This window comes from Natator depressus, chromosome 4 (assembly GCF_965152275.1).
Source record: "Natator depressus isolate rNatDep1 chromosome 4, rNatDep2.hap1, whole genome shotgun sequence".
Lineage (NCBI taxonomy): Eukaryota > Metazoa > Chordata > Testudines > Cheloniidae > Natator > Natator depressus.
Genome location: NC_134237.1, coordinates 54,696,999 through 54,723,704, shown reverse-complemented (window position 1 = coordinate 54,723,704; position 26,706 = coordinate 54,696,999). Strand labels below are relative to the sequence as shown.

The 26,706-nt window shown below is 42.6% G+C and overlaps 1 protein-coding gene across 5 annotated transcripts; it reads right to left on the bottom strand.

Annotated features, from left to right (window-relative positions):
• Positions 1 to 11,959: 11,959 nt before the first annotated feature.
• On the bottom strand, positions 11,960 to 25,190 carry MMAA (metabolism of cobalamin associated A). Of its 5 annotated transcripts, XM_074950952.1 has the most exons (9): positions 25,111 to 25,190; positions 23,148 to 23,279; positions 22,116 to 22,598; positions 20,579 to 20,701; positions 18,993 to 19,163; positions 18,519 to 18,604; positions 17,030 to 17,179; positions 14,908 to 14,995; positions 11,972 to 12,250 (listed from the first exon to the last, which is right to left on the bottom strand). In XM_074950952.1, exons 3-9 carry the CDS (start codon positions 22,540 to 22,542, stop codon positions 12,192 to 12,194), a joined length of 1,104 nt encoding a protein of 367 aa, XP_074807053.1. In that variant the 5' UTR covers positions 22,543 to 22,598; positions 23,148 to 23,279; positions 25,111 to 25,190; the 3' UTR covers positions 11,972 to 12,191. The 5 variants fall into 5 exon arrangements, with proteins under 5 accessions (XP_074807049.1, XP_074807051.1, XP_074807052.1 ...); XM_074950948.1 differs by having other exon boundaries at positions 11,960 to 14,995; XM_074950950.1 differs by lacking the exon at positions 23,148 to 23,279 and having other exon boundaries at positions 11,960 to 14,995; positions 25,111 to 25,177.
• Positions 25,191 to 26,706: the final 1,516 nt, after the last annotated feature.

The window sequence follows — 26,706 nt, the reverse complement described above, 5'->3', positions numbered from 1 at the left end:
CCTCATTGGGGTTCGAGCATTGTACATCATGTAGGGCGGCCATCCCCAGCAGCAACCCCCACCCAAGGTGCTTGTTGTGTCTTAGTGAGGGACACATTAAAGATTGGTGCTCCATCTGCAAGTTATTCACAAAGAGGACTCGGGTCAAGAGACTTGTGGTTGAAGAAGCACCTTCTGGAGCAGGCTGTGAGTAGAACTCTGTGTCTGTCACGGAGGTCACAGAAGTCACAGATTCCATGACTTCCTGCAACTTCCATGACTTCTGCAGCAGCCAGTATGCCTGACCCCAGGGCTGCCCATGCAGATGCTCCAGGGCAGATGCTCAGGTCGCCTTGGGGACAGCCACACCAGCCGCTGCTTGGGCAGCTCCAGGCAGCAGTCCCGGGCCAGCGGAGCAGCCTCAGTCTGCAGCCCCAGGCAGCGGTCCCCGGCGGTTTCAGCCACGGGGTGTCCATTAAGTCCAGTACCGACGACAACGGCACCAGAGCCAACCATCTCCATGCCAATAGCATACCAGGCAGCACCCGACATTCTTTGCCTCTCAATCCTGGACTCTAGTTCAGGAGTTCTCCAGTGCTATGACTTTTACCAGCTCTTCCTCCATTCTGCCTCCAGCACCTTCTGGCCAGGTTGCAGAGCCGCCAGGTCTGTCAGCACCGCAGCTCACATCACCTGGGCTGCAGACTGTGGCATCGAGACTGGGTCTGGCACCGAATACCCTCTTAATGTTGTGCATCCTTGGGTCCTGTCATTGTAATGGTGGCAGATCCCGTCATCCAGTTTGGTACTGGCCTCGGTGTCAGTGTCTCTCCCGGTACCAAGCAGGAGTGGGTTCCATTTGGTGCCACTGGTGCTAATTCCCCACTCCTCTTCAGCACCGATGATGCCTCCATATTGGGCTTCAGATTAGTCTGATCAGTTTGGCTCATCAGGGCTGGCTCCCCCGTTTGTCACCACAGAACCTCCAAGATTCCTCAAGATCCAGGTCAGTGTCCTCGTCAGATTGCCCTTTGATCTCTATCGGTACTGAGATCATGATAGGGGCTCTTGGTTTGGTGCCTACTGACCACCAATACCTTATCTGTATACCTAGTGGTTTCCTTGGAATCCCTGGGACACTCCACAGTCCCTAGTGTCCTACTCCTTGACCTAATCCAGAGAGATATCACTGGTCCCGCAAGTGACTCCTGCTCCCATACTGTCTCAGCTGCAAGTGACCACTGAGTCCATTCCCTCGGCACCTACGGGGCTCTTCTGACCCAATCCTGTGGTGTAAGAACATGATTCATTGTTGGCGCAGTGAACCGCCTCCTCACCCTCCCTCAATGACTCTACCATGACAGAATCTTCCTCTCCCTTGGTGCCCGAGGACTTTAAAGTGTATCAGGAGCTCTGGAGGAATATGACCACTACTTTGGGCATCCATGGGGAATTCCTGCAGGAGATTATGCATAAACTGCTGGATATTCTCCAATCATCAGCTCCAGAGAGAGTAGCCCTCCCAATAAATTAAAGGCCTGCACAGGCCCTCTGGAATACCCCCTCTTAATTGCCCTTATGGCAAAGCATTCAGAGAAACAATAGTTCATTCCCATGCAAGGGTTTGAGGGTTTCTACTCTCACCAGGCCCCTAACTCCCTGGTTGTGACTGCTTGGCTAAATGAGGAGGAGGAGGACTGATGTTCAGAGTGTGTCCAGCAGGTCTTGCTTGACGGGGGAAGCCCTCCACTGGGCAGCCTATTCAGCCAAATGGAAGTGATTCTCAGTATGATAGTTAGCCCAGGGAGATCAACCGACACTCCAAAATATCCTGGATACAAGCCAGTATCTGTTATACCTTCAGTCTTCTGGTCTTATAAAGTCCACCTGGTGGAAATTTTGGCATTTCATCCACCTATGCGTGGGAAGTTGGTGTTTTCAAATTCCATGGCAGTGAGGTTCTTGAAAGCAGTCACTCATCTCCACACATCAGTTAAAGAGCTGGTTCCTTTGTAGGGCCTTAATTCAGTTTTAGAAGCTCTTATGAGACCTCCATTTGAGCCTCTGGCGGCAACTTCTTCTTTCCCCTTTGTGTGTCAGAAAAATGCCTTCCTTGTGGCAGTAACATCTGCAAGGAGAGTGCGTGAGTTGCAGGCTTTGATGGCAGAGCCTCCTTACACTCAGTTTTGTAGAGACAAAGGACCCCTGCAGCCACACCCTAAAGTTTTTATCTAAGGTGATTTCCCAGTTTCACTTGAACCAAGTTAAATATCCTCCCTAAATTGCATACAATCCCAGAGAAGCAGCATCTTCGCACATTGGATGTCAAGTAATGTTTAGCTTTTTATCTGGATAGAACTAAGCCTTTCCATTCCTCACCTCTTCTATTTGTTTCATATGCAGACTGAATGAAGGGTCAAGCAGTCCCTTCACAGACAGTCTCCAGGTGGATGACTTCCTGTATCATGACAGCATGAAATAGCCCAGACTACACTGACTCAAGGGATATCAGCTTATTCCATGAAAACTCAGGTGATGTCAACGGCATTTCTAGGTGACGTTCCTATATTGGACATGTGCAGGGCTGCTACTTGGTCCTCTGTGTGTACTTTTGCAAACCACTATGCCATTACGGCTGCATCCAGATGAAATCCAAACTTTGGGAAGGCAGTCCTGTAGTCCTTCTGTAAGTACACTCAGCCCCGCCTCCTATTAGTACTGTTTGCGAGTCGCCCACAAGGAACGCACAGCTGCATCTCCTCAAAGAAGAAAAAACACCCATCTGTTGCTTTTGTTCTTCGAGATGTATTCCATGATCCACCCTCCATCCTGTCTGCATCAGAGTCTGTACTCCTGATATTCGGTGCGAAGGAACTGAAGGGTTTGGGGGCAATGCCATCCTTATATGAGCAGGGGAGGAGCCTTATATACGGCTCCAAGGCATGAGCGCCCCCCCTAAGGATACTGCTAGGCAAAGTTCTCTGGCTCAAGTGAGTGGGGCATGCACATGCCCACATGGAATACTTGTCTGCATCACATCTCGAAGAACAACAGACACAAGAAGCTAACCATTTGTTTATAAATCTTCAGTCATTTGACTAGGATAAAATGCTGATGCCTTCTATTGTCAACACAAGATCTATAGATTTAAATAATCAGGTACAAATTCACTTCAAATTCTGTACTTACTACTCGTTGTCCGAGATACTTTGAATCGTCTCTGTAACCTGGATATTCATAGCATTTGCCTGGAAGGAAAACAAGAAATGAAAGCCTTAGAGTGAGTAAAATGTTCAGTCCAATTTCTTGATACATTATCAAGCTGATTATCGTTTTTAAGTTCAAAAGATGTTTTGTTGAATTTTACAGTACACAAATATACACAGAGAGGAAAATTAGGCTACCAAATTAAACAGTGTTTCCCCAGCTCATCCTCCACCCTCCTGGGGAAATTTTGTGGGATGGGGCCACAGAGGAGGTGATCTCCTTGCAGTTATTCACCTTGCCTGCCACATTTTGCCATGTGAGAAGCAGGTTTGCCTCCCTGAATGAAAGGCCCAAGGCCTGCTCCCAAACTTGGCAGCTCCCCAAGGATCTGAAGGATATCAGGTCCATCTGCATGGAGGCTTTGTGCCTCCTCAGCAGCCACCTTCTCCCACCCCACTCACTGGCTCCCCAGCGACACCAGTCCATTGGAACTGTAATACCAGGTTGTCCGCTGACCATGGCTGCCTCCAGCACATTCCGGCAGAAAAGTAATACAACTTGGGCTTGTATTTATTAAATTATCAGAGAAATTTCCACTTGGTCAGATGTGGGGCAATGTGCATCCTCCCCCTAACCTGGCCGGTCCCTTCCACTTCACCAGTGCAGAGCATGGACCATGCCAGGTCGCCGCTGCAGTGGTGGGGAAAGAGCCCCACCGGTGCACATGGGTCCAAGAAGCACAATCTGGGTTAAATAGTTAAACAAGATCTGAGAGCTGAGTATATCTAATATACTAAGTAATATAAATGTTAGTTACAAATATTTACATCTACTTTTTGAATGCGATTCGTTTTAATTAAAACTGTGTTGAAACAACCTGCACAAAAAATGCATATATGGAGCAATGAGAAATAACTATGGATGCATTGCTGCCCCATAACAATGGAACGCTACAATTCTTTTACTGAGTTGCTAATTCTGGATTATTAAAGATATTATACAATGACTCTTTAATACAGCTAGAGCCCTTTATTAGATCATTATCAATAATAAACTGTAACTTTGTGCACCATTCTGGGATATGACCTTTTTAAACAGCAGTGTAGTCTAGTGAGAGCCAGGAACCTCCTGGGGTGTAATCCCAGCTGTACTACTGACTTGCTGTGTGCTATTGGGCAAGTCACTTTAACCTCTCCTTGGCTGTTTCCTCCCCTATAAAATCAAGGTGATACTTGCCTCCCTCACAGTGGTGTATAGACGATTACTGAGCTGAAGATTTGAACAGCACGAGGAAGATGCAAAGTGCTAGATCCGTGCAAAATATTGTTCCTGGTGTTTAAGGATTTTCATTCTGCAAAACTCAGCTATAGCTAGAGGTAAACGGCCAGTGTAGAAGTGGGACTTCCCATTCTTTGACAGATGAGAGTTTACCACTCTATTTGGACCATTGATGTGGCACTTTTCATTGGTGTGGTGGAAAAGCATCATGGAGGTTTCTTTGGTAGTTTTCAAAAAAAAATTCTGGCGGAGACAAGTGAAGGAGACTAACCTGGTAACTTGACACTTTGTCAGTCAGTGACTTCAGCAGTACAGTTTCTCAAGGTACAGAGAGAGACAAGAGACTCAGATAAATTTTGTTCCCAGCTACATGCTGGCAGCTCCCATTCAAGTGAATGAGGGTAATGATAACGTGGCCCATATAATAATAACGAATACTTGTAACACAGCAGGATGCAGGCTTTGGGATGACTAGAACTTACGGTACATCTCCAAGTTACGTAGTCTTTACCTTTCAATTGCTGAGTTACCATGGTTACAGGAAATCACAAAGACTGTTGAAGGTTTTTAACTAGTATTTTAATATAGACTATTACACAGAAGATGATTGAGACAACAATAAATAAGGTGTTTCTTAAATATTAGATCAATATAATTGGCTTCAGTCAGACTACTCGTGCTTGCGTATCTTGCTGAATTGTGCAAGTTTAGAAAGAATTTGAAATATCTCAAACTGATAGAAACCAGGAGGAGCACCCTATTATACTGGAGGGAGTCACATTCCCTAACAGTAACAAACTTAATTTTTACCTTCTCTCACAGAAAAATCTCCACCTTTACTGTAGCTCATTTTTCCTCATCCTCCTTACAGAAGTGACAGCTAGATATTTGCTATTTATGAACTATTGATAATGTAGATGGAGAGTACTTACAATTGCCTTTCACAAGTTCACCAACAGCTTCAAAATAAAACCTACATTACAGCTTGAACTCTGTCTTGCTGAAAAAGATCTTAGTTTCAATATATTTTTAATTAAGGTCATTTCATATAGCCCTAATTTGTTGGCATGTCTCCAGTCCCCAATCCAGATCCCCAATCCATGAACTCTAACTTCAGAAATAAATTGTGTTATACAGTGAGAAAGACTGATGGTGAAAGTGATGATACTACACTGTAATTATGTGAAGAAGCTCCAGGAGTTAATACTGTACTTCTGTAATTGTGATCCCCAAATCTTATGCTGCTATTAATGAAATGCTGTGGGTGTTTTATTTAAAAGTAATGCTGCTTACACATGTATAGACAGACATACTAAAACATCCCATGGTTTAAGTTTAGTAGGAGGAATAAATTCTAGCAATTACTGCAGTCTGCGTTCAAATGTAATATTAAAATGTGTCTAATGACAGATGACATTTAGTGACCTTAATAAATGGTGTCTGCAGCCAGTGTTCCCTTGTTCCCATGGGTGAATTAACTTAGCCTCCATGGATTTGGGACCTGGGATCAGAGGGGGCCTATGGACCCACAAACTTTGGATCTATGGGGGGACATTACCCAGAAAGTGCTGGAGGTAGCATTGGCTGGGCCAGGAATTTTCCACAGGTGGAGGGAAAAGATTTGATTGGGGAGGGTGAGGAGGATGGACTTCGGTTGGATCAGATCCAGGTTCCTTTGAGTTTCAGTCAACCCCTGTTTGTACCCATTGTCCATGGGCCATTTTGCAACTGCTTGTCTTTCATCTGACAAGTCCCTGAAACAATTGTTTATCTTTCTGTGGCAGTCCTGGACTGGTGGCCTACGTGGTAACTGCCCGGGTTGCCTGGCCCATTTGACCAGACTAGCTAGAGGGAGCACCCCCAGAAGGCGCAGAGGCATACTGAATGCTGAGCTGCCCTTGCCTCAGATTCTGGCTAGCTGGTGGCTGCAGGGCTGAGGAACACTGCTCCACAGCACCATCTAGGCACTGCCTGTAAACGCTGCAGCCCAGGTCCAGTCATCCTGCAGCTGCTCTGGCCAGCTCCCAGTTGCTCTGTTATGTCTCTTCATTGCCTCCCATCTACATGAAACTTTCCAAGTGTTTTCACTCTCCCCCCAACCTACATCTCTCCATACCTCTAAATCATTGTCATTGCTCCATCAGTAACAAGAATCTGGAAATCACAGAGGTTGCCAGATTGGCTAAGGAACCATCTTCAGAATAACCAAGCGTGTTAGATTTACCTTTGTCATCTGAAGCAGTTTGTTTATCACTGTTGTAATATCCAGGTATATAATGAAGCTGGTTTACCATAAATACTCTAGAGAACACACAGGGGGAGAGAATGTTTAAGTCTTTTAGATCAAACAAAAGGCTGCTTTATTTCTATAAGCTTGTGCAATATGATAAATTTGCAGCATCTTTACCTTGTCATTGGTCAGGTTTATTTATTTACAATAAGTTATGCAGGCAGTTTTTAATATCTGTTTTATTTAGGTTCTTAACACCATGCCCATCAACACAAGAACAAGAGCCCAATGGTCCATCTGGTTGGGTATCCTGTCTCTGACAGTGCCCAGTACAAGCTGCTTTGGCAGAAGAAACCTTAGGGAATTAAGCACCAAAAAAAGTCTGTTCTTTTCCCCTGGTACTTAGAACATTCATTATGCTCTAGCTGGTCAATAAGGCATAACTTTTCAAAATGTTACATGGGAGATGCCATTCTAGTTCTATAGTTGTTTTACAGGATTCGTATGTATGTCTCTAGGAGCAGGATGGCAGGAGACAATTCTTAACTCTCTGAGACCGTCTGCAGCTAAGGATCCCGAATGGAAGAAGGAATCTTATCTGTGGCTCATCAGCCAGGCACAGCAGGTCAACTTCTTAGGCACCTTAGACCCGCCCCCCTTCTCCCCACCACTCTTCTCAGCATTTCACTCCTGGCTAGCTTAGATGGCTGACTCGTGAAAACCCCCTTTTCAAGTGCTTAACTATCCCCAAGGATTCTATAGGTAGCATGGAGCCACCTAACTTGGGGCTGAAAATTCCACTAAGCAACCCAGGGGTTGTGTGTTGGCGCACTCAGCTGACCAACACCTAAATCCCTTTAAAAATCTGGCCCTGAATGCCTAACACATTTTTGAAAATGGGACTTAGATGCCTAAATCACTGAAGTGCTTTGGAATATTTTACCCTAAATCCTGCTGTGTCTGGCATTGTGAGATTGAACAGTGATCAACTACAAAACTCTGCCAGCCAGGGCAAGATTCTCCACTGCCAGAAGGGACAATGTCAGTGTGTGAGTGGGGGTAATCTGAGCTCTCAGTGCGTGGTGCTGACAGCACCGGCTGCCTGGTAGGTTGGAAAGACACCCCATTAACCAAATGGTAAATTTCTGTCCCTTAGAGACATGATGCACAGGCCAGCAAGCCTTCCCCCTCACTCTCTCAAAGATCCTGCTCTGCTGCTTGGGTGAGGGAAAGTTGTTCACTACATCTTCCTCTTCCTCCTCCTCTTGGGAACTAGTACAGCAGAAGACAGGCCCCAAATTTGCTACAACATTATGCAAGGAAGGAATACATACATCATAAAGTCAGAAAACTGTCAATTAATGTTCCAGAACCTACTTCATTTCCAAACCCTGTACTCCAGCCCACCTCCCGCATGCAGTCCGAACTCTTCCCCATTAGTACACCATTCTGATGCATTCTTCACCTATGTGCAGACATATCCCTGCCTGCTCTCCTGATCTAACACAGATTTAATTTACTGGGAAGCACCTAGATACTTCCAGAATGGGAACTAGAGAAAACCCTCAGAACAAAGTTATATTGTGAATGTAGGGGATGGAGCCCAGAGTTGAAGAAACAACTGCTCATATATGTATGTAGAGTGTTTTGGGCCCATATATTGAGTGACAGGAGGATGCAGGGTGGAGAACAGTCCATGATATGAGGAGCAGAATTACAGTTGTTTTTATAATGAGTAGGAAGGGGGCCTGCATATGCCATGTATGGCAGGTGAGACTCGAGAGCAGCAAAAATTAGGTTGGTGCCGCAACTGTACCTGAGAATTCATGACATTTAGGCATTTAAAGTCTCACCTACAACAACGTAGCATATTTTAGGGTGAAATCCTAGCCCCACTGAAGTCAGTGATAAAACTCCCATTGATTTCAATTTGGCCAGGATTTCACCCTTAGTTTTTTGGTAAGGTAATATATTTTTACTCTTTAGCCTGCATTATAAGAGGTTTTTTGCTTGTTTTTTAAAGGAACAACACTATGTATTTTAGATCTTCTAGTTAGGCCAGTGGTTCCATACTGGGACCCCTTTTTCATACCAAGGCCTTGCTCCCATCTAGCTGGGATCCCCCTTCAGACTTAGCAATATGGGAAGGCCAAGATGGTTGCAATCGTGCAACACCTGGGGTCTCAACTCCCATATCACAAACTCAGACTTTAGGCAATTGCTAAGTTACTGAATGTCTTTCAATACTCTATTTCTGATTAACGACATGAGTCATATACATGTTTTGGCTCTATCAGACAACAAATACTAGCAGATGTTTTCCCTCAGACCCAATATTAATCAGGATAAACAATGACATCACATTCTCTCGACAGCTTGCAAAAAGCGTGCTACTGTGGCAAACTAAATTTGCTTCCACCAAGTAGGGATGCTGAACCAAAAGAAGGCAATTTTTTTTGACCTTCAAGTACTTTCTGAGATTTCTTGATGGATGGTTCCTGTTTCTTGTTAGACTTGAATAAGGATTTCATCAAAAATGGATTTTTATAAGAATGTACACTGCAAATGTTTCCATCTTCTTAGTGTATTCAAGTTTACACAGTGCTAGATGTGTGCATGATATCATCAACTGTTCTTCAATACAGCACTGCTGCTAATTGCTGTTCTACTAACAGGTTCAGAGAATCTGGTAGAGGACAGGAGCCAAAAAGCAGAGAGGAAGAGAGAGAAGCTACAGCCTGCCCCATCAAATTCTTGAATGTAATGCCTGAATTGTGAAAGTTGTCTCCATCGTTAAATGGATAGATAAGCTGTACTGTATATATATGTATCTCTAGTTCTTTAACTTATAAAACAGAGCTAGATCTAGAATTAAAATCTGAGTAGCAAGGCAATGATAAAACGACTCTAGGTTAAGATTCTGATGACATAATAAAGAATACGAGCCCTTGTAGTTTATGATCTCATTAGAAACCCTCCTTGCAGTTCTTTACTAGCTGTTCCCATTCCAGGATTGAAAATGAAATGTGGCTAACTTAATCCTGGGTCTTAAACAGAACCTGCCAAATTTGATTAGGTGATCTTTTTATACGTTATTTTTGATTTCTAAACTGATCCTACTCATTTTCTATAGCAGTCAGGTTTCATTCCAGTTCAGTATGTTCAAATTCCTCTTAGAAGAGATGAAGAATAAGAAAGGCCTACTGTAATAAACCTCTCCTAGCCTCTACCTCTAAGAGGAATTTATTTTTCCACTCACATAAACTACGTATTGTAGGCTCCACTAAATAGGAATAAACCTTACTCTGGTGGATGAGGTCTGTTTATCCTGGTAGGAGAGGAGGGTTTGGTGCTCCACCTTGTGGGGTCAGCCAGCTCCTTTTTTCCATAACCAGCAGAATAGGTTGTTGCACAGTTGGCCTCTCTTTGAGCCTCCCGTCTCCAGGCTTCCCCAGCATGGCGCTGGATTTCTTTAAAAGCTTGAGGAGAGAGAGGACTAAAGGGCAAAGGCAATTCAGGAGATAAGAAGAGATAGCTCATCCTGGATGCAGCTCATAGATTCTGAGCAGCAACTTTACCTTACTTTAGAAATAATTTTCCTCAGCTGATGAGTGCTAAAGGTGATCAAGCCTAACTTTAACAAGGTTAAGGAAAGGGAAAGTGCTTTGCTGTTGTTGATAAAAGTTGCTAAGCAACAGGTCATAAAAACTCTACCAGCACTACACCCAGTAAAAGAAGTAGTAGTAATTAGCAAACTACAAACTGGATTTTTGTGTATATTTATATACCTGCTGGGAGGAAATATTTAGAAATGAGACTTATGTTAGGGCACTGTCTATGCGTGCAGTGATAATTTTTTATTCTTCTTATGTGGGTACTAGCATCACAATCAGTCAAAGGACAGGTCAGCTGACTAGTCTCCCCTTTGACACTTCCTTTTAATTGTTAATTTTTTCATGGCAAAAATGAGGAAGGTGGTGGTAAAATAGCAGATAAAGCTATGTAGTAGAAATATATCCGATTGATAAAAAAAAGGGGGGGGCCTTAAAGTGATCTTAAATTACATTTATGTAAATAAGAATAAAGCCTTAGCTAATTACTTTACAGCAGTGTTGCAATAAGGGAAGCATTTACTTTTCAGTGTCAACTACTGTGGAACACACACATTGTAAAGTTTCTCATTTTTGTAACAGGTGAATAGATATCATCTACTCAAACATCTAAGACCTGTGAGTACTTCAATCTCTTTGTAGCAAAATCGTGATTTTTAATCTCCATTTGGTTCCTAAAGGACAAATATTTTCTTTGCAATTGTGCCGCTAGGTAAGCGGAAACAACAATCGTGGAGACTGAAATAACCATTCAGTCTTTAATGTAGTCCATGCAGCCCAGAAATGAAGGATGTTCACAGTGGATTACATCAGTCTCTAAGTGTTGACAATCAGGCATCTTTCACAAATACTACAGTCCCATTTAAAAAAAAAAAAAAATCCAACCACCCCCAAAAACAGAGATTTTCTTATTTGGTTACATAACATTCCCTTGTTTCAGGCTACCGTGCATGTCATGTTTCTCCTTTTTTGTCTTTTTCTTTCCATTTGTTGTTTAGCAAGATCGTAAATTGTAAAGGTAATAAGGAACATTTTAGGTATGTGTGTTTCCGCTCTAAAATGTTCTTTTCAGTTGTTTACAACTTTTTTCTTTTCTAAAAAAATGCAATCAACTTTTTAAGGGAACTAGGAACATGATTAAAAAATATATTTGCAACATCTTTTGAATTGTAGATTTAGAAGCTGAACATTGGACAGGGACAGAGTTGTCTACCTGTTGGTAGTTCAGTGAAAATTGCCTGTCTGTGAACTGTCAAAGCTGTAAAGGTTTAAAAATCATACTTTGTGCCTGCACGCTGTTTTTCTAAAATAAACATGCTCATGTAGCAGTCTGCCACTTTTCTATCAGCATTGCACAGATACCCTATGTTAGGAAAGTTCATCAGGAGTGCTGTCCCTGCCCCCCTATGCGAAGGCACCGAGGAAAAAGGCCGGGCTTCTCCCTCGCTGAGTGCTCATGTGTGTAAAAGGGTTCGGCTGCTGCCTAGCAAACAGTGGCACATCATGTTCAATTACATTTTTACAAAAAACAGTTTATTATTCATTGTTGTTTATTTGTATTACAGTAGTACCCAGATGCCCCAACTCAGATCACAGCCCCATTGCACAAAAAGATCAGGAAGGCTGCAACATGCTCCATGTATATTCTGAGCTGAAAACTGGACTGATAGAGCGTTATTTGAGAAATGGTATGTGACATCATAGTACTGAATTATAATATATATGCCAAACAGGATGGAGTTAAAGTTATACATCCACCCTTAATTTTGTAATTTCCTGATTTAAGTGGTTTGCATGACATCTATTATCCAGCTATTGTTAGGGAAAATATGTATCCAAGGAAAAGTATTGCTATCGAAGTCTTAAACTATGTGAAGATCCATTTCTTATTCCAAAAAGTGGAAAAAAACAGAAAAGGGGTGATGTAGATTTTCTCTGAACATCCCTGAAAAACAGAATAAAAATTGTGGAGTTAGGGAGAAAACTGAGGTAGTTACTGCAGTGTGGAGGGAGTGGATACCATAGCAAGACGTGGCTACTTTTTAAAAGTAAACATCAGGAAGGGAGTTCTTCTCCAAGGTTAAAAAAACAATTTTATTTACATACAGTAGCCTCAGCAAACACACAGGAAGCGAGTCAGTGCAGCTTGTAGCGCTACACACATAAGGAACAGACAAGAGGAGACTTATTAAAGGCTGACAAGCTTGTAAAACAGGAGGTAATGAATTTACAAAAGCAATAATTTTGACAATGGAGCAGTCAACCAAGCATGGGTCACTTGGCCCTATCACTGAAAACAGAGATTAGATATGAAGAGAATAATCCAAGCTAGGAGAAAGGGATTGAATTTGCCGAGGGCACTTCAGCTGTAGATTCCTTTTAGCAAGTTTGACTGTTTAAGTAGAATAGTTTCAGATTTTCCCAGGAGATGGAAAATGGCAGCCGTTAGCACTCGAACAAAAAGTCAAAAGGGTAAAGTTTTGTTTTAATAGATTAGCCTGGATGAACTCCACTATTTTTCATCACACAGATGGTCTAGAAAAATATTGAGAAAACCAGTCTAAATGCTGTTCTCATCACTTTCTAGATCAAGCCAGTTTCCAACCAAAAGTTACGTAGCATATTAGTCCATCCACAAGTTTTCTCCATACGGAAACTGCCTTTCACCCTCACCAGCCAAACCATGGTTGTCCTGCTGTTCAGTACTATAATCCCTGAAAATGTACTTCAGCAGGGCTAGTCCTGTGAACGCACATGCATGTTTGCAGGATGGGGTCCTTCCATCGAATTTTATCCTTTCTTTTTTTATCATAATGAAGTATAATGGAAAATAAGGCAAAAGCTGTCACCTGTCAGGCAAACTAACTTTAATCCTGGCAGCAAGAATTAAAGTAGCAGGACTTAGACAATGAAGAACCCCCCCTTGTTAAAGGATTAAAAAAAAAATTCCCAGTGTCTTCAAAAGCTAACTTTTCTGATGTATTGCAATTTACCTAGAAGATTAAAAAAAAAAAAAAAAGCTGAAGATCTAGAGAAATAAATATAGATGCAAAATCAAGTATCCCCACTTTTAACATAATTCAAAAATTCAATTTACCTATGCAAGATATGAAGAATTCTTCATAGAACTCCAATTATTATTTTATTGCTTTTCTGCAGTTTCCAAAATTGGCATTTTTTCTGTAATAATACATTTCTGCCAAACAGACCATGTTTTCAAAATAATATTTTAGAAGATCCTCCAATTTATTATTAAAGGATATCAAAATGTGCGTATAGACCTTGAATAGTCAAAGTATTTAAGGTGAATTTAACAGGAGAAAGTTTAGAAATTGAAGCTTTCATCCAGCCAAATGGCCTTAAAACCCTATAGACAAAGTTGTTTTTTTAACTATAGCTCTTTAGTTATGGAAATACTTATCTTTATCATTAAACTCTGATGTGGGTTCCACTTGAAGTCTTTATCATTAGCTATATTACCTAATGAAACTTCACCTTTTGTTTTAAAAAATTTCTATTCAGGAGACACGAGTAGGGTGTTTCCTTGGATAAATATAGCTCCCAGGCGAGGCTACTTCAGTGCTATATCTGTTTGTAACACAAAGAACAGGTTTTGCTTAGGTAATTATACAGCACCCAACACTTTTGTTGTCACTCACAGTGAGGAGATGGGCAATGATCCATGCTGGCAACCGCTCCCCTTGCAGCATCTACCACTATACCAGAGCTGAAATCTGTAGCGTGGATACAATCTAATTGTAGCCCTAAACCACAGAAGGCTCCAGCAGCAGTAAGCTGTGTTATACTATAGCCATGTTTAAACACTTATTTTTGTTGTGTAAATGAGACTTTGGAGACTCGTTGTTTAATGTGCTTACTGAATCAGAAAAATCTCAGGTTTTTGGTAAATTTTACAGTGCATACATGACCTGTCTGTATAACTTAACAGGCATGTCCCCTGCAGTAAAAGACACAGATGAGCCCAAGAGCAGTTATCCTTATTTTGTGTGGGGGTTTTGTTGGTAAATATAATAGGACAAGTGCTGAAAAATTTGGAAAACAGGCAAACAAATTAACGAGCTTGCTGTGACAAACAGTACCATAGTTATTTTGTTTTAACAATTTCTATTACAATCTCATTAAGAGCTTTAAAACAACCAACATCCTTCACTATGCTGTACTCAAATAAGAGTTTTAGACGTGTACATTTTTCTTTTTGAATATAATCTGTAGTACTCCCAGAAACTAGCTTTGTTCCTCATGTGTATTATCTTTGCCTGAGTCTAGTACTATATGCAAGTATGCTGCAGTAATAAAAATATGAAGCCATGCTTAGGAAAATTTTATTTAATGTTTAAATAATTTGTGCAAATTGATCAATGACACAGTAGAACATGGTATCTTAAGGTCTGTCTTTGAATGCTTTCAGCAATAGGTCTGCTGCCAGCCCTGGAGCTAAGACACCACTGAGAACCTTTTCTTCTAAAAGTGGAATTTTATCCCTCACTGCTAAATGACTCCGAAAATGGTCCAGCATATTTTCTTGGATTAGATTCCACATCCACACTTTCTGCTGTTTCTGTCGTTTCGTGGTCAACTCACCACTTGTAAGCATGAGATCATGAAATTCTGTCATCTTATCCCACATATCTGAAATGCCTTCTCCAGTTTTAGCAGAGATGCGCATTACCTGTTGGATTAAGGACGACATCTTAAAAGAAATTAAGTAATCATTGGGTTGGGGAGGGTGTTTACACCTGAGTTCTGCATCAGCTAGATTCTACTAGTTCCAATTCTAGTAAGGCAAACTCATCCTTCAGTGCTACTGTAGACCTTTTTCTTCCCCCCCATGCAGCTTATGTTGTGTCCTCCTGATGAGACTTGAAAACCAAGTTTCTGCCACCTCCAAAATGTTACTCACATCCTATAGTACTTGTGACAAAGAGGGTTTGCCTACGTATTCTTGAACAAAGTTCCCCCTGTACTGTCTGATGGCTTACACCCAAGCAGTTGCTGCAGTTCAGTAATTTGTAGAAGGTTTTAGGATCCAAAGGTAAAGTATACAATATTACTACTTAAATGGGAAGTCAATTAGGTCTTTGCATAACCACATTAATATGAAACCCTGGATAGTTTCAATACTATACCAACAGTATTAACTTCCCTTTGTACATTGGAAGAGTGATTGTAGGCTAGAAAGCAAACATCCAAGCCATTTGAAACAAGTTCTAAAAACACCCTAGTTAGAGAAGTGTTTTTAGTCAGCCAAAAAAACCCACACGGGTCCATTTTTTTTTTTTTTACTATTAACACTTGACAGAGATGCCTGGTCTGTTAAATGTGTAGAGAGAGAGCTTTCACACAATGTAATAAAATCTCTAGAAATTACACATTATAGGTGTTGTAATGATGCTAACTCTATAATATGGTAACACTCTAAAAAGAAAGACCTGATGACTCTATTCCTGTGTAATTTGAAACTTAAGCTTACTGTTGTAAGGATTGTTTTGTTGCTGATATTTACAGGGCAAGGATTTGTAAACTTCTTAAAATTTCCTAAATAAAAAAGCATGTCTCTCAAAAGCTTCCATATCTAAACTTCTGCTTGGCAGTGCTGAGGAGGGGAGTGTGTGGCTTCTGCCAGTTGATATAAATCTCAAGTCACCTATCAGCCCTCCTGGTTCATGTTTATATGGAGCAGAACTGAACCAGACAGCGAAAGGCTACATTCCCTATTAAACTTTATGGGGTAAAGGTTTCAGCTCTGTGTAAATTGCTCTGCCGCTTGAACAAATTAATCACTAGACACTGCAAAGCACAAATGTATGTGCCACCTATGTAAGTATGTTAAAAGCTGAACACATTTGCATTGCAACAGAAGCAGTCTATAACACTGTTTCAAAGGGCACATTCAGGTCAGTTTGCATAACTTCCTGGGTTTTGTTTCAAAGGGATAAGCCAGAGGACTAAAAATCTGATCAGGAAGCAAAGTAAAAGTTGTTCTACAGTGATGTCCAATCACTAATTTGGTTTCAAATGACTGGGAGTTGAGGCACTCTAAGTGTAGGGGGTAGAATGGGAACAGAAAACCATTACCAAGGAAGCCTCATTTATATATAAAAGCATTTTACTACCGACTCTTTGCCGCAATTATGAATTCTAATTATTTGTATTGCAGTAGTACCTAAAGGCCCACAGGATCAGGGACCCTTCGTGCTAGGTGCTGTACACACAGAGGAAGACAAGGTCATTGCACTAAAATCCCATGACACACATCACAAGTGGGTATAACAAGGAGGAGAAAATAAAACATGGATAATAGTAGTTACATAGGTTAGTATGGTTTACAACAAGATGGTTTCCAAACTTCTTAAAAATGTACAGAAATGATTAAAATTCAGCAAGCCCCCCTGACCCTAGGTCTAGCCATTATCAGTTTGCTGTAGGCAACGTGGTAGATGTGAGTTTTGAGGAAGGATCTGGAGGCGAGAGAGAGCGAGCAAGTAATGGCTTTCTAAACTAGTTCAGGGAGGTACCCAATAAATAAGGGATTGCGTGAAAGTAGCAGCAAAGATGTTTCAGGCACTGGTGCACAAGTGGTGCAGGAGAGACTTTTACATAAATGTCCAGGTGGTTAATATGTAGTTAGGATTAAGTTAAGTCCTGTAAGCTACACACCACCTCTTCGGAAATAAAAAGAAGAAAATTGTGAAAACATACAAACCTTTGGTCTCCAAACCTTAGAGCGCTTGCGAAGTAGTTTCATAGCACTAACATATTCTGCTTGTATCCGCCGTGCAGGCACAACTAAATCCCCATCAGCTTTAGTTATAGCAACTAGATCTGCCATCTCAATTATACCCCGTTTAATACCCTGAATGGAACAAGGAAAAGGAGAAAAAAATGAATATGTTAATGCTCAGTCATAAAACTTTGATAAACTAATGGGGCTTGTCTGTTGTATTATCTTACCCCCTGACTTTCTTCTTAGAGTCACAGACTTTAAGGTCAGAAGGGACCATCATGATCATCTAGTCTGACCTGCACAATGCAGGCCACAGAATCCCACCCACTCTTGTAATAAACCCCTAACCTATGTCTGAGCTACTGAAGTCCTCAAATCATGGTTTAAAGACTTCAAGGTACAGAGAATCCTCCAGCAAGTGACCCATGCCCCACTCTGCAGAGGATGGTGAAAAAACCCCAGGACCTCTTCTAATCTGCCCTGGAGGAAAATTCCTTCCCAACCCCAAATATGGGGATCAGCTAAACCCTGAGCATGTGGGCCAGACACCCAGAATTCTCTGTAGTAACCCAGATCCCATCCCATCACAGGCCATGGGGCACATTTACCGCTCATAATCAAAGATCAATTAATTGCCAAAATTAGGCTATCCCATCATACCATCTCCTCCATAAACTTATCAAGCTTAGTCTTGAAGCCAGATGTGTCTTTTGCCCCCACTGCTCCCCTAGGAAGGCTTAATCTTTAGGCACCAGGAATTTCCTAATATTAGGACTGTCTGAGGTTTCATTAGTAGTTAGGCAGTTGTTATGACTCTGAACCATTAAATTCACATATTTATTCCTCTACCATGAGAAACTAACACCCTTCATGTATGTATAGCATGGGTTGGCATATATTACCTGAAAGGAGCATAACTGAATTTGCTAAACCAGTGGCTCTCAAACTTTTTTTTACTGGTGACCCCTTTCACACAGCAAGCCTCGGAGTGCGAATATATACACTTTTTAATATATTTAAACACCATTATAAATGCTGGAGGCAGAGCCAGGCTTGGGGTGGAGGTTGACGGCTCGCGACCTCCTGAGGGGTCCTGACCCCCGGTCTGAGGACCCCTCTGCTAAACTAATCAGTTATTACACAATTGATTGTTGTTGTCGTCGTCATGTACATATATGAGCATTCAAAAGTGAGAAGTTAATCATATCTAATGAGTAATGTGGATCGTAAGAGACTGGCCAGAACCAAAACTTCAAATCCTAACACCTGTAACATTTGGGAAAATTCAGATCCAAATTTTGTGGGTCAAGTTGGTAAGATTCTGACTTCAGTGGGAGAAGAGTGAGGCCACCACCAAGCACTTCGGAAAATACTACTACTACTTGCTTACTCAGACTTAATGCACACACACATTCCAAATTCAGACTTATGTTTTAGGTCATAATTCGCATTTGAGAAAGATAAATACCTGTAACTCATCTCCTCCTGCTGGTGGTAGCAGCAAAACAAACATATCAACCATGTCAGCAACTGCAAATTCAGATTGCCCCACACCTGAAAAATTGAAACCAGAATTGAACTTTCACAGCCATTCTAATGACAGTACTAAGGAGAAGTCCCACTATGGCTCCCTCTCTTTCTGAGCTCAACAAAGTTGGATACAATGAAGGTCAGTATGAAATCTAGTTTTATAAAATTCTCTCAGAATTTACAAGGGCTTAAAGACATAACAGAAAGGCCCCATTGGGTGAAGTCAACACACACTTACGAAAGGAATGGACCAAAATGGAACAGAAAAGATGAAGTACCAGAAACAGACAAGGCAGAAGAAAAGCTGTAAGAGGAAATATATGCATCATTAGTGCCATAAGTTGGCCTGGACAGTACAGTGGGGTGCAGGTGCAAGCGCTAAATTTTTAATTTTTACTTTTAAATCACATACCTACTGTTTCCACAAGAATGATGTCATAGCCTCCTCCCTCACATAGCAGAATAGCTTCATTTGTGGTCCTAGTCACACCTCCTAACGTTCCCCTGGTTGGAGATGGCCTGATGTAAGCATTCATGTCCCTTGACAACTCAGTCATCCGTGTTTTATCACCCAAGAGCGAGCCTTAAACATTTAACATTAACAATTTCAAAAAGGGCAAGTAGTCTGTTAATTTTCAATAGTCAATAACATAGGTGGGAAGGTGAGTGTCTCTGCTGAGGAATCAAACGAGAATTTCCCAGTGTTGTGTGCTACCAAGTTCCTGTGTGGCTCTTCTGGCTTGCAAGATGTGAGAATATCACAAAAGTGTAACGGCAAGTTAATGCAACCCACTGTCCCTAAACTCAGAGGGCTCCCTCTATGCCAGCACAGACTCTGCAAGTCCTGAACCCTTTTATGTGACCTGAGCACAGCTGGGTCAGCAAACTCTTACCTATCTGTTATCCCTCCCTGAGGGCAAAGCCTCATCTCCCACTCCATAGGAAACTGCCCAAAGACAAGCAGTGTCCTCCCAAGACGAAACTCTCCTATAGTCATTTTTTTATTTGAACTTAATGAAAATTTACTGGTATGACAAGTGTTGCTAAAGTTTAAAAGGAGACAGACCCTCTCAGTCCTCCTTTGTTCCTTATCCTGACCCTTTCTCTGGTGACCTATAAGTCTTGTCTCCACTACACATTCAAGGCATATTCCGTCTAGCCACAACTAATTGCACAGTCGTTATTCATAGTTAACCTGTAACATCTCCCAGTAGTAGAATTATAACAAGTTTCAAGAGACAGATATACAGAAAATGATAACGTATTAGTCAGATACAGCCATCTATGACAAAAGGATTAAAATCTGAGTTTCTACTGGTTAGGTCCCAGATAAGTTTTCTAAATCAAGCTTAGTCAGCATTGCACCATAGGATTTAAATTTTGGGAGGGGTAGGGTTTGCAGACGAATGCAACATGGGTTTGGAGAGCCTGTTGCTGAAGAGCAGGTAGCCCACAAAAGTTAGTCAAGTTCAGTGGCACTGCAACATCACCATGACTTACTACACAGAAGAGTCAATCTTGGCACCAAGATAGTCCCACAGAAGTTAAACAATTTGTTCCCATTCAAGGATGATAGTGTATTTTTCCAAGATCCAAGGCAAAGCAGGAATATATTGGTGGGGAGAGGGGGAGGTTCAGCTGCAAGTGTATTCTGATGGCCTCTAAATGAAGAGATTATTTGGCATCACTTCCAGTCTACATCGCAAAGTTTTAACAATAACAGTGCTGATCACAGAAAAGGAAGTTTTCCCTTTCCCCATACAATACCAGGAGAGAGAGGCTGTACAAGGCCACCAGAAGACAGCACAAGTTTGGGGACCTCACAAAACTGGGACTATGATGCCTAATTCCACAGCACACAAAAAATGACTAAAAAGCAATATATAGTTCATTAATGTAACTTTATAGGATAAATTTTCAACCACACACACCAGAAGCACCAGATACTGTCAAGATTAAATGCAGGAGAGCTGACAAAAAGCTTTAAGACACACTCACCACCACTTGTGCTAGAGGAAGGGTCCACAGCCAGCACAGACACTTTGTGTCCCCGGTCTGTAAGCATTTTCCCAAAGCATTCTATAAATGTTGATTTCCCAGCACCAGGGGGACCAGACAATCCTAAGTAGTAGGAGGACAAAAAACTCTAGTTTAATGAAATAGGCAACAGCCTCTACTGATCTTTCCTTCTCAATGCTCTTCACATGTTATGAACTAATCCCCAACACATTCCTTTGACAATAACGTGAAAGAAATCATTTGTCTTAAAAATATAATTCAGAAAAATAGTACGAGACCCTATTCCAGTTATTTACTACAAATAATCTGAGGCTTGTCACTTCTAGTAAATTACCCCTCCTCTTTTGTACACACTCCCACCTCCATACAAAACCCTCTACTAATAGAGGGGTGTGGGTTTTTTTAATTTAGATTTGACTGAAAAAGTAACTTCCCCCTTTCCCTCCTCCAGATATATCACAAAATGCAACCAACTGCTACAATTAATCACCTTCATAAACCACATACTGGTAGATTTCATCTTCCCGTTAAGGCACCTAGAATTACATGTTAATATTGAATTTTCTAATGAAGAAATCCAAACCTTCTTATTTTGGATTTGCAGTGTATTACATCAGTCTGCTCTGGAGGGGATCACTCACTTCTCTAACGCTTATTCATTCTGCCCATAGCAACATAAGATTGATTTCTTTAACCTCTTCTCCTCTTCCCAAACAGAGGTTTCTCAATATTGGTTTGCACTGCAGAACTTTAAAAATGCAACATGTCAAATCTACAATTTTCAGAAATCATTTAGTATTTAAAGCTGCTGCTTCAGATAAGAAGGTGGATGACTTGCATTCTAATTTAAGACAACTAAACTAGGACTGGCCTGTTGCTTTGGGCTTTGTGCTCTTCACTAACATTTAAGATGCCATGCTCCAGTTCTTGCTTCCTTTGGGCATACAAATGCATAAGGTAATTGTGCACTACACCACTCTACAGTGATCCTTCCAACTGATATTGAAGCATTTGATAGGCTGTAAAGGAAATCTCACCCACCTCTCCTCAGCTAAAAGGTAGGTTGCTTTAAGGTGGGGCCTTTACTAATGATAAAACAACTGAAACAATTTTTCCTCCTCCTTTTTTTGGGGAAAACACATGCACCTCAAGAAAAAAAGATACAGCCATTTGGTAATGCTCATCTAAACTTTGAACAGCTGGTGCAACTACGCCTTCTAGCCCCCCACATTCTTCAGCTCAGCAAAACTAATCCTATCATCCATGAGAAATTCCCCTATATCCTCTCCAGAAATTGAGGGGCCATTTTTAAAGCCTCCCTAAGAGTATTTTCCAGCATTGTGGAGAAGCTATTCTTATGAACAATACAAGTGACTTAAAGATGGTTACAAACTATTAATAACCCAATGATTTCAGAGTCTACTCCATATTTGCTTAAAAATTATAAATATCGGAAACAAGAGATGATATCATCATAAGATCACAACAGTTACTGGACAGACAAAAGAGGACTGACCCACTCTAAAGGCTAGTGGTTTTCCTTTATTTAACTTTTCTTGTTCTCTGTGGTAGGATAATACCTTCTGAATGAGCACCTGGGCTATCTCCTTTTTCCTGCTCTGAGTTGATTCTACGAGGGTAATGGCCTCTGCCAAGCAGGCTCTGTGCCCTTGGATTAATCCACTGTAAAGTTTGTCTACAAGTCTCTGTTCCTTGTCACAAAGTCCCTGTGTTTGTTGGTCCACGGTTGCTTGATAACACATCCCTCTTTTCAAATCACTTGCTGGCAACATCCACTTTGTACAATACAAGCATACTGAATTAAAAGATTGGGTATATGGAAATAATGGTCTAGGAGTGAAATTTGAGTGGAAGCTTTTGGAAGAAATCTCTCTCAGAAAACGGTAGTGAGGGAATCTTAGCAGCAATGACAACGTGTTCATCTTGTTTGGAATCAGAGAGTATCAGTGGTATCTGTTCAACTGTGTTTGCAGCCAGCCTAAAAGGAGAGAAAAACCACTTTAGTTTCTTAAAAATACCTCTAAACATTGAAATTAACAGATGTAGATGATCAATCTTTTCAGTCAAATCATTAGATTTTACTTTATCCACACCTGTGTCCATAACATGTACAAAGGAGATTTGCACACAAAACAGTTGTGTTAACTACTCTCTCTAAAAGATGACATTTTATTCTTGTTGGAAAAATATCACCATGGGAAACCACCCATTAGGTGGATTTAGGAAGACACACAATTGTTAATTTTTAAAGCTGAAGTTAATAAACTAAACCATTTGTTTAAAAAGTTTGTACTCTAGTTATAGGGAGAAAAAAATCATCTATCCTCTTGAGCACCAGAAAGCTGTTTTAACAAAAAACAAAAAAACCAAAAAAATTCACCTCAACAGGTAAGAAAGTTCTCATACACATCCCCCCTTCTGTGCTCTTGACACAACAAACCTTATATGTTTATTCAATAGTTTCCTCAGGTCTGTTCTGCTCTGAAGCCCATAATAAAATCAAATAAAACAACCCTCTGGAGTTTACCTTTTGTACCTTTTCTCCAGAAGTAGATGTCGTTAGGTGCACTAAATAAGCGTGGGGAACTTGGAAATAATTTGATAACTTTGAGGATTTAAGATGGAGCCTATTAGGTCTCATCTACATGGAGGTTATTTTCTGGAAAGAAAAAAAAAAGTCCCATAATTGCACCCTCATAAACAAGTTGCCAGAAGCACTACAACACCTACTCTGAACAGGTTTAGACACTGGTTAAAATGTTGGCAACTACCTGAAGCTGCATCTATATTACTGCTCAGCTCAGTGGAGCTATGCCAAAATTAGCAATGATGGGAACTTTCTCAGAAAGAAGTCTAATGTAGAAACAGCCTCGCAATGCAAGAGACATTCTATTCTACAATCCTATTTTCACTTCCTTGTAAATTTCACAAGCAGCACATTTCTAGAGCCCTGCAAATCTGCAGATATCCCCAGTCCATGTTTGCGGATTGCAGATCAGATGTGGGCACAAATTTTCTATCTGCACAGGGCTCTACGCACACCTACAGTTAGCGAGCTTCAGCGAAGAGGCTCCCCCTGCATAGAACTGTATTCACTTTAAACTACCTATACGCCTTTTCCAAGGCACCCGGTTTGTCTTTTAACTGGGCTACTGTAACTCTAGTAGCTTCAGACAAAATCAGATGCATTAACAATAGGACAAGATTTGACTACACTCCATAGCATGTGCACTCACTTTATACAGTGTATTGTGTATTCTGCTTATTTTTACTGCAGCAAATCTTCAGAAAAAAAGCACAGACAAAACTGTACTAGTTCACTGTGATTGGGAAACACATTGACCAAAATTTTAAAATCTATGGGACTAAAGTTAGACTCCTAAATCAATATTTAGGCATCTAAGCAAAGTAGCCCTTATTCTGAGGGACTGAGCATCTCACATTCTCATTGACTTAAATGGAAGCTGGTATGCTTCTGAAAAATGAGGCCACTTCTATTTAGATGCCTACAGCCCAGGTCTTGCAATGACATCTGTGCAGGTGAATCTCTGCACACACACACACACACACAGATGTCATTGCAGAATCTGGGCCTTGACATGGATTTAGGAACCTAACTTTTGGGCAGACAAATTCAAAAAGGGTGGCCATTCTGAATCACTGGATTCTGCAAAACATCAAGTTTGTTAACAGATGACATAAGGAAACTGAACCACCAAGTGACGATTGTTCACTTATTTTGACAATGAAAATTTAGAAAATAAGAATGACCCCCCAGACCAGCAACCCCAGGGGTGAGGCAATGGCAGGGGCTGGAGCAGCTGTAGTCAGCTCCCCCGCAGGAGCAGCGGCCAGAGGTCAGCCCCGAGCAGCGCTCTGTTCGCGCCCCCCCCGAATTTTCAGTAAGAGCCAAGGACAGGTCATGGGATTCTGTGAATTCTTCTTGATTGCCCATGGCCTGTCCCTGACTTGACTAAAAATATCCATGACAGAATCTTAACCTCACTCCTTAGCGATCCTCCAGTCGCCTGGCACAGAGGCCAGTTTAAGTGATAAGTTACATATCTCAGTGAGCAGTTCCGCAATGTCAAACGAGAGTTCCTTCAGTGAATCCCAGCGGGCCCTGGGGCCTCACTACGGTTCAATTCATTCAGTCTGCCCCCCAACTGCATAATGGTTCCACCGCCTATCCGTGCCGTTCACCCCCGTTCAGAGATCTGTGCTCTCTGCGCGCTGACACGGCCAGGACATGGGCTGGAAAAGTATCACCGGGTTCTCTGGACAACCCCAGCGCCCGGGAGCCCGCCGCACTCGCGCCCCGCCGCGCAGCAAGGGCGGCGGGTCTACGTGGGGCTGCTCGTGTGAACAATGACGCGCATAACCCACGACGCACCTCCCCCGCCGCCCCAGACACACAGTCCCCATACGCCGCTCGACACAGGCCCCCGGCGCCCCGCATCACCCACGGACCCCCCAAGGCCCAGCCCTACCCGCCCAGCAACAGGTTCCGGCTCCGGCGGCTTCCCCCGGCCTCCCAGCACGGCCGAGCGGGACATCCGGGGCAAAGGGCGCGGTTGGTGGGAGGGGGGGCGTGTGTGAGCGCCAGGCATGCGCAATGCGCATTAGAGGGCACGGCGCGTGCACTTTTCTAGAGCTCGTGTGTACAACGACTAGAACAATCCCCCCCAGAGAGACCGCTTCCCCCGTGTCCCCCAACGCCCCCAGCCACCCCCCGTACACACCCCTCTCCCAACAGACCCCCCCACACCCGCAGCCACCGCTCTAGGGGTCATCCCTGCACCCCAGCCCCCACACACACCCTGAATCCCTGGCCCCACCACAGAGCCCGCACCCCCCCCGACCCTCAACCTGCAGCCCCCTCCCACACGCCAAATCCCTCGCCCCACCCCCCAGCCTGGAGCCCAAGCCCCTCAGCCCCGCCCCTGAGCCATCACCCCCCACCAGAGCCATCACCCCCTCCCACACCCCAAGTCCCTGCCTGGAGCCCCCTCCTTTCTGGCCCCACCCCACTTAGAGCCCTCCCCCAGCCCAGTGAAAGTGAGTGAGAATGGGGGAGAGCAAGCCACAGAGGGAAGGGGACTGTTAATGAGCAGGGGCGGGGCTAGGGTGTTTGGTTTTGTGCAATTAGAAAGCTGGCAACCGTACCCTGTACACACACCTCTCCCAGCTGACACCCCCTATGCACACCCCTCTCCCAACACCCACAGCCACCCCCTGTGCACACACTTCTCCAAACACCCCCAACAGACACCTCCCAGACACACCACTACTCATATAACTGTCTCAGTGCCCAGACAGACACCTCCCAGTGCACACAGACATCCCACATATGCACCTACACCCCTCACTGTATATACACTCACCTCTCCCAACACCCCCAACAGACACCTCCATACACACCCCTCCCAACACCCACAGACTTCCCCACACACACATATAGACAACCTCTACCCAGACATCCCCAACACCCACTGCCCTTTCCCCTGACCCCCCGTACTGTTCTGCTATTACATTCTAGTCCTGGCCAGCAGATCTCATAGGAACAGCCACAAAGAGGAGCAGGTAGGGTGAAGAGGGCATAGTATCCTGTCACCTGTCCTGAGCTCTGCTAAACAACTCTCAATTAGACTTCAAACAGTGGGGTTTCTACACGCCCCTGACAACTTCACCCCCACAACAACTCACTCATTCACCAACATGCTGTCCCCCTATGAAAAAAGACACAAGAATGTGTGTATACCTGTTTATAATGGAAAACTGAAAAACCTGAGATTGCCCCTTGGCTGCTTTCCCCACACTCCCTAGCTTTTCTTCCATTTGCAAGGCCAAGGGCCAGGAGAAAGGGTGAGTATGTTAGAAATTACTGAACAGCCATCCAGTCAGTTTTAATTTTACTCACTACAGCTACAGATCAGTCAAGATCCATTCTGCTGATCTGTGGACTTATCCCTGACAGAGAAACAGTTATCTGATCCCAGGACATTTGATTTTGAATTTTTTTCCCATCCTGAATCAGGATGAAAACTTGAAATCTCAAAAATTTGCACAAACCAATAATCTATAAA

Coding starts and splice junctions, on each gene's coding strand:
- MMAA (XM_074950948.1), bottom strand. CDS start 22,542: ATGAACACGTTGTCATTGCTGCTAAGATTCCCTCACTACCGTTTTCTG. Junction 20,702..22,115: donor ACCACTAGCCTTTAGAGTGG/GTCAGTCCTCTT, acceptor CCTACTACTTAG/GATTGTCTGGTCCCCCTGGT. Junction 19,164..20,578: donor TTCCTCTAGCACAAGTGGTG/GTGAGTGTGTCT, acceptor TAAATGTTTAAG/GCTCGCTCTTGGGTGATAAA.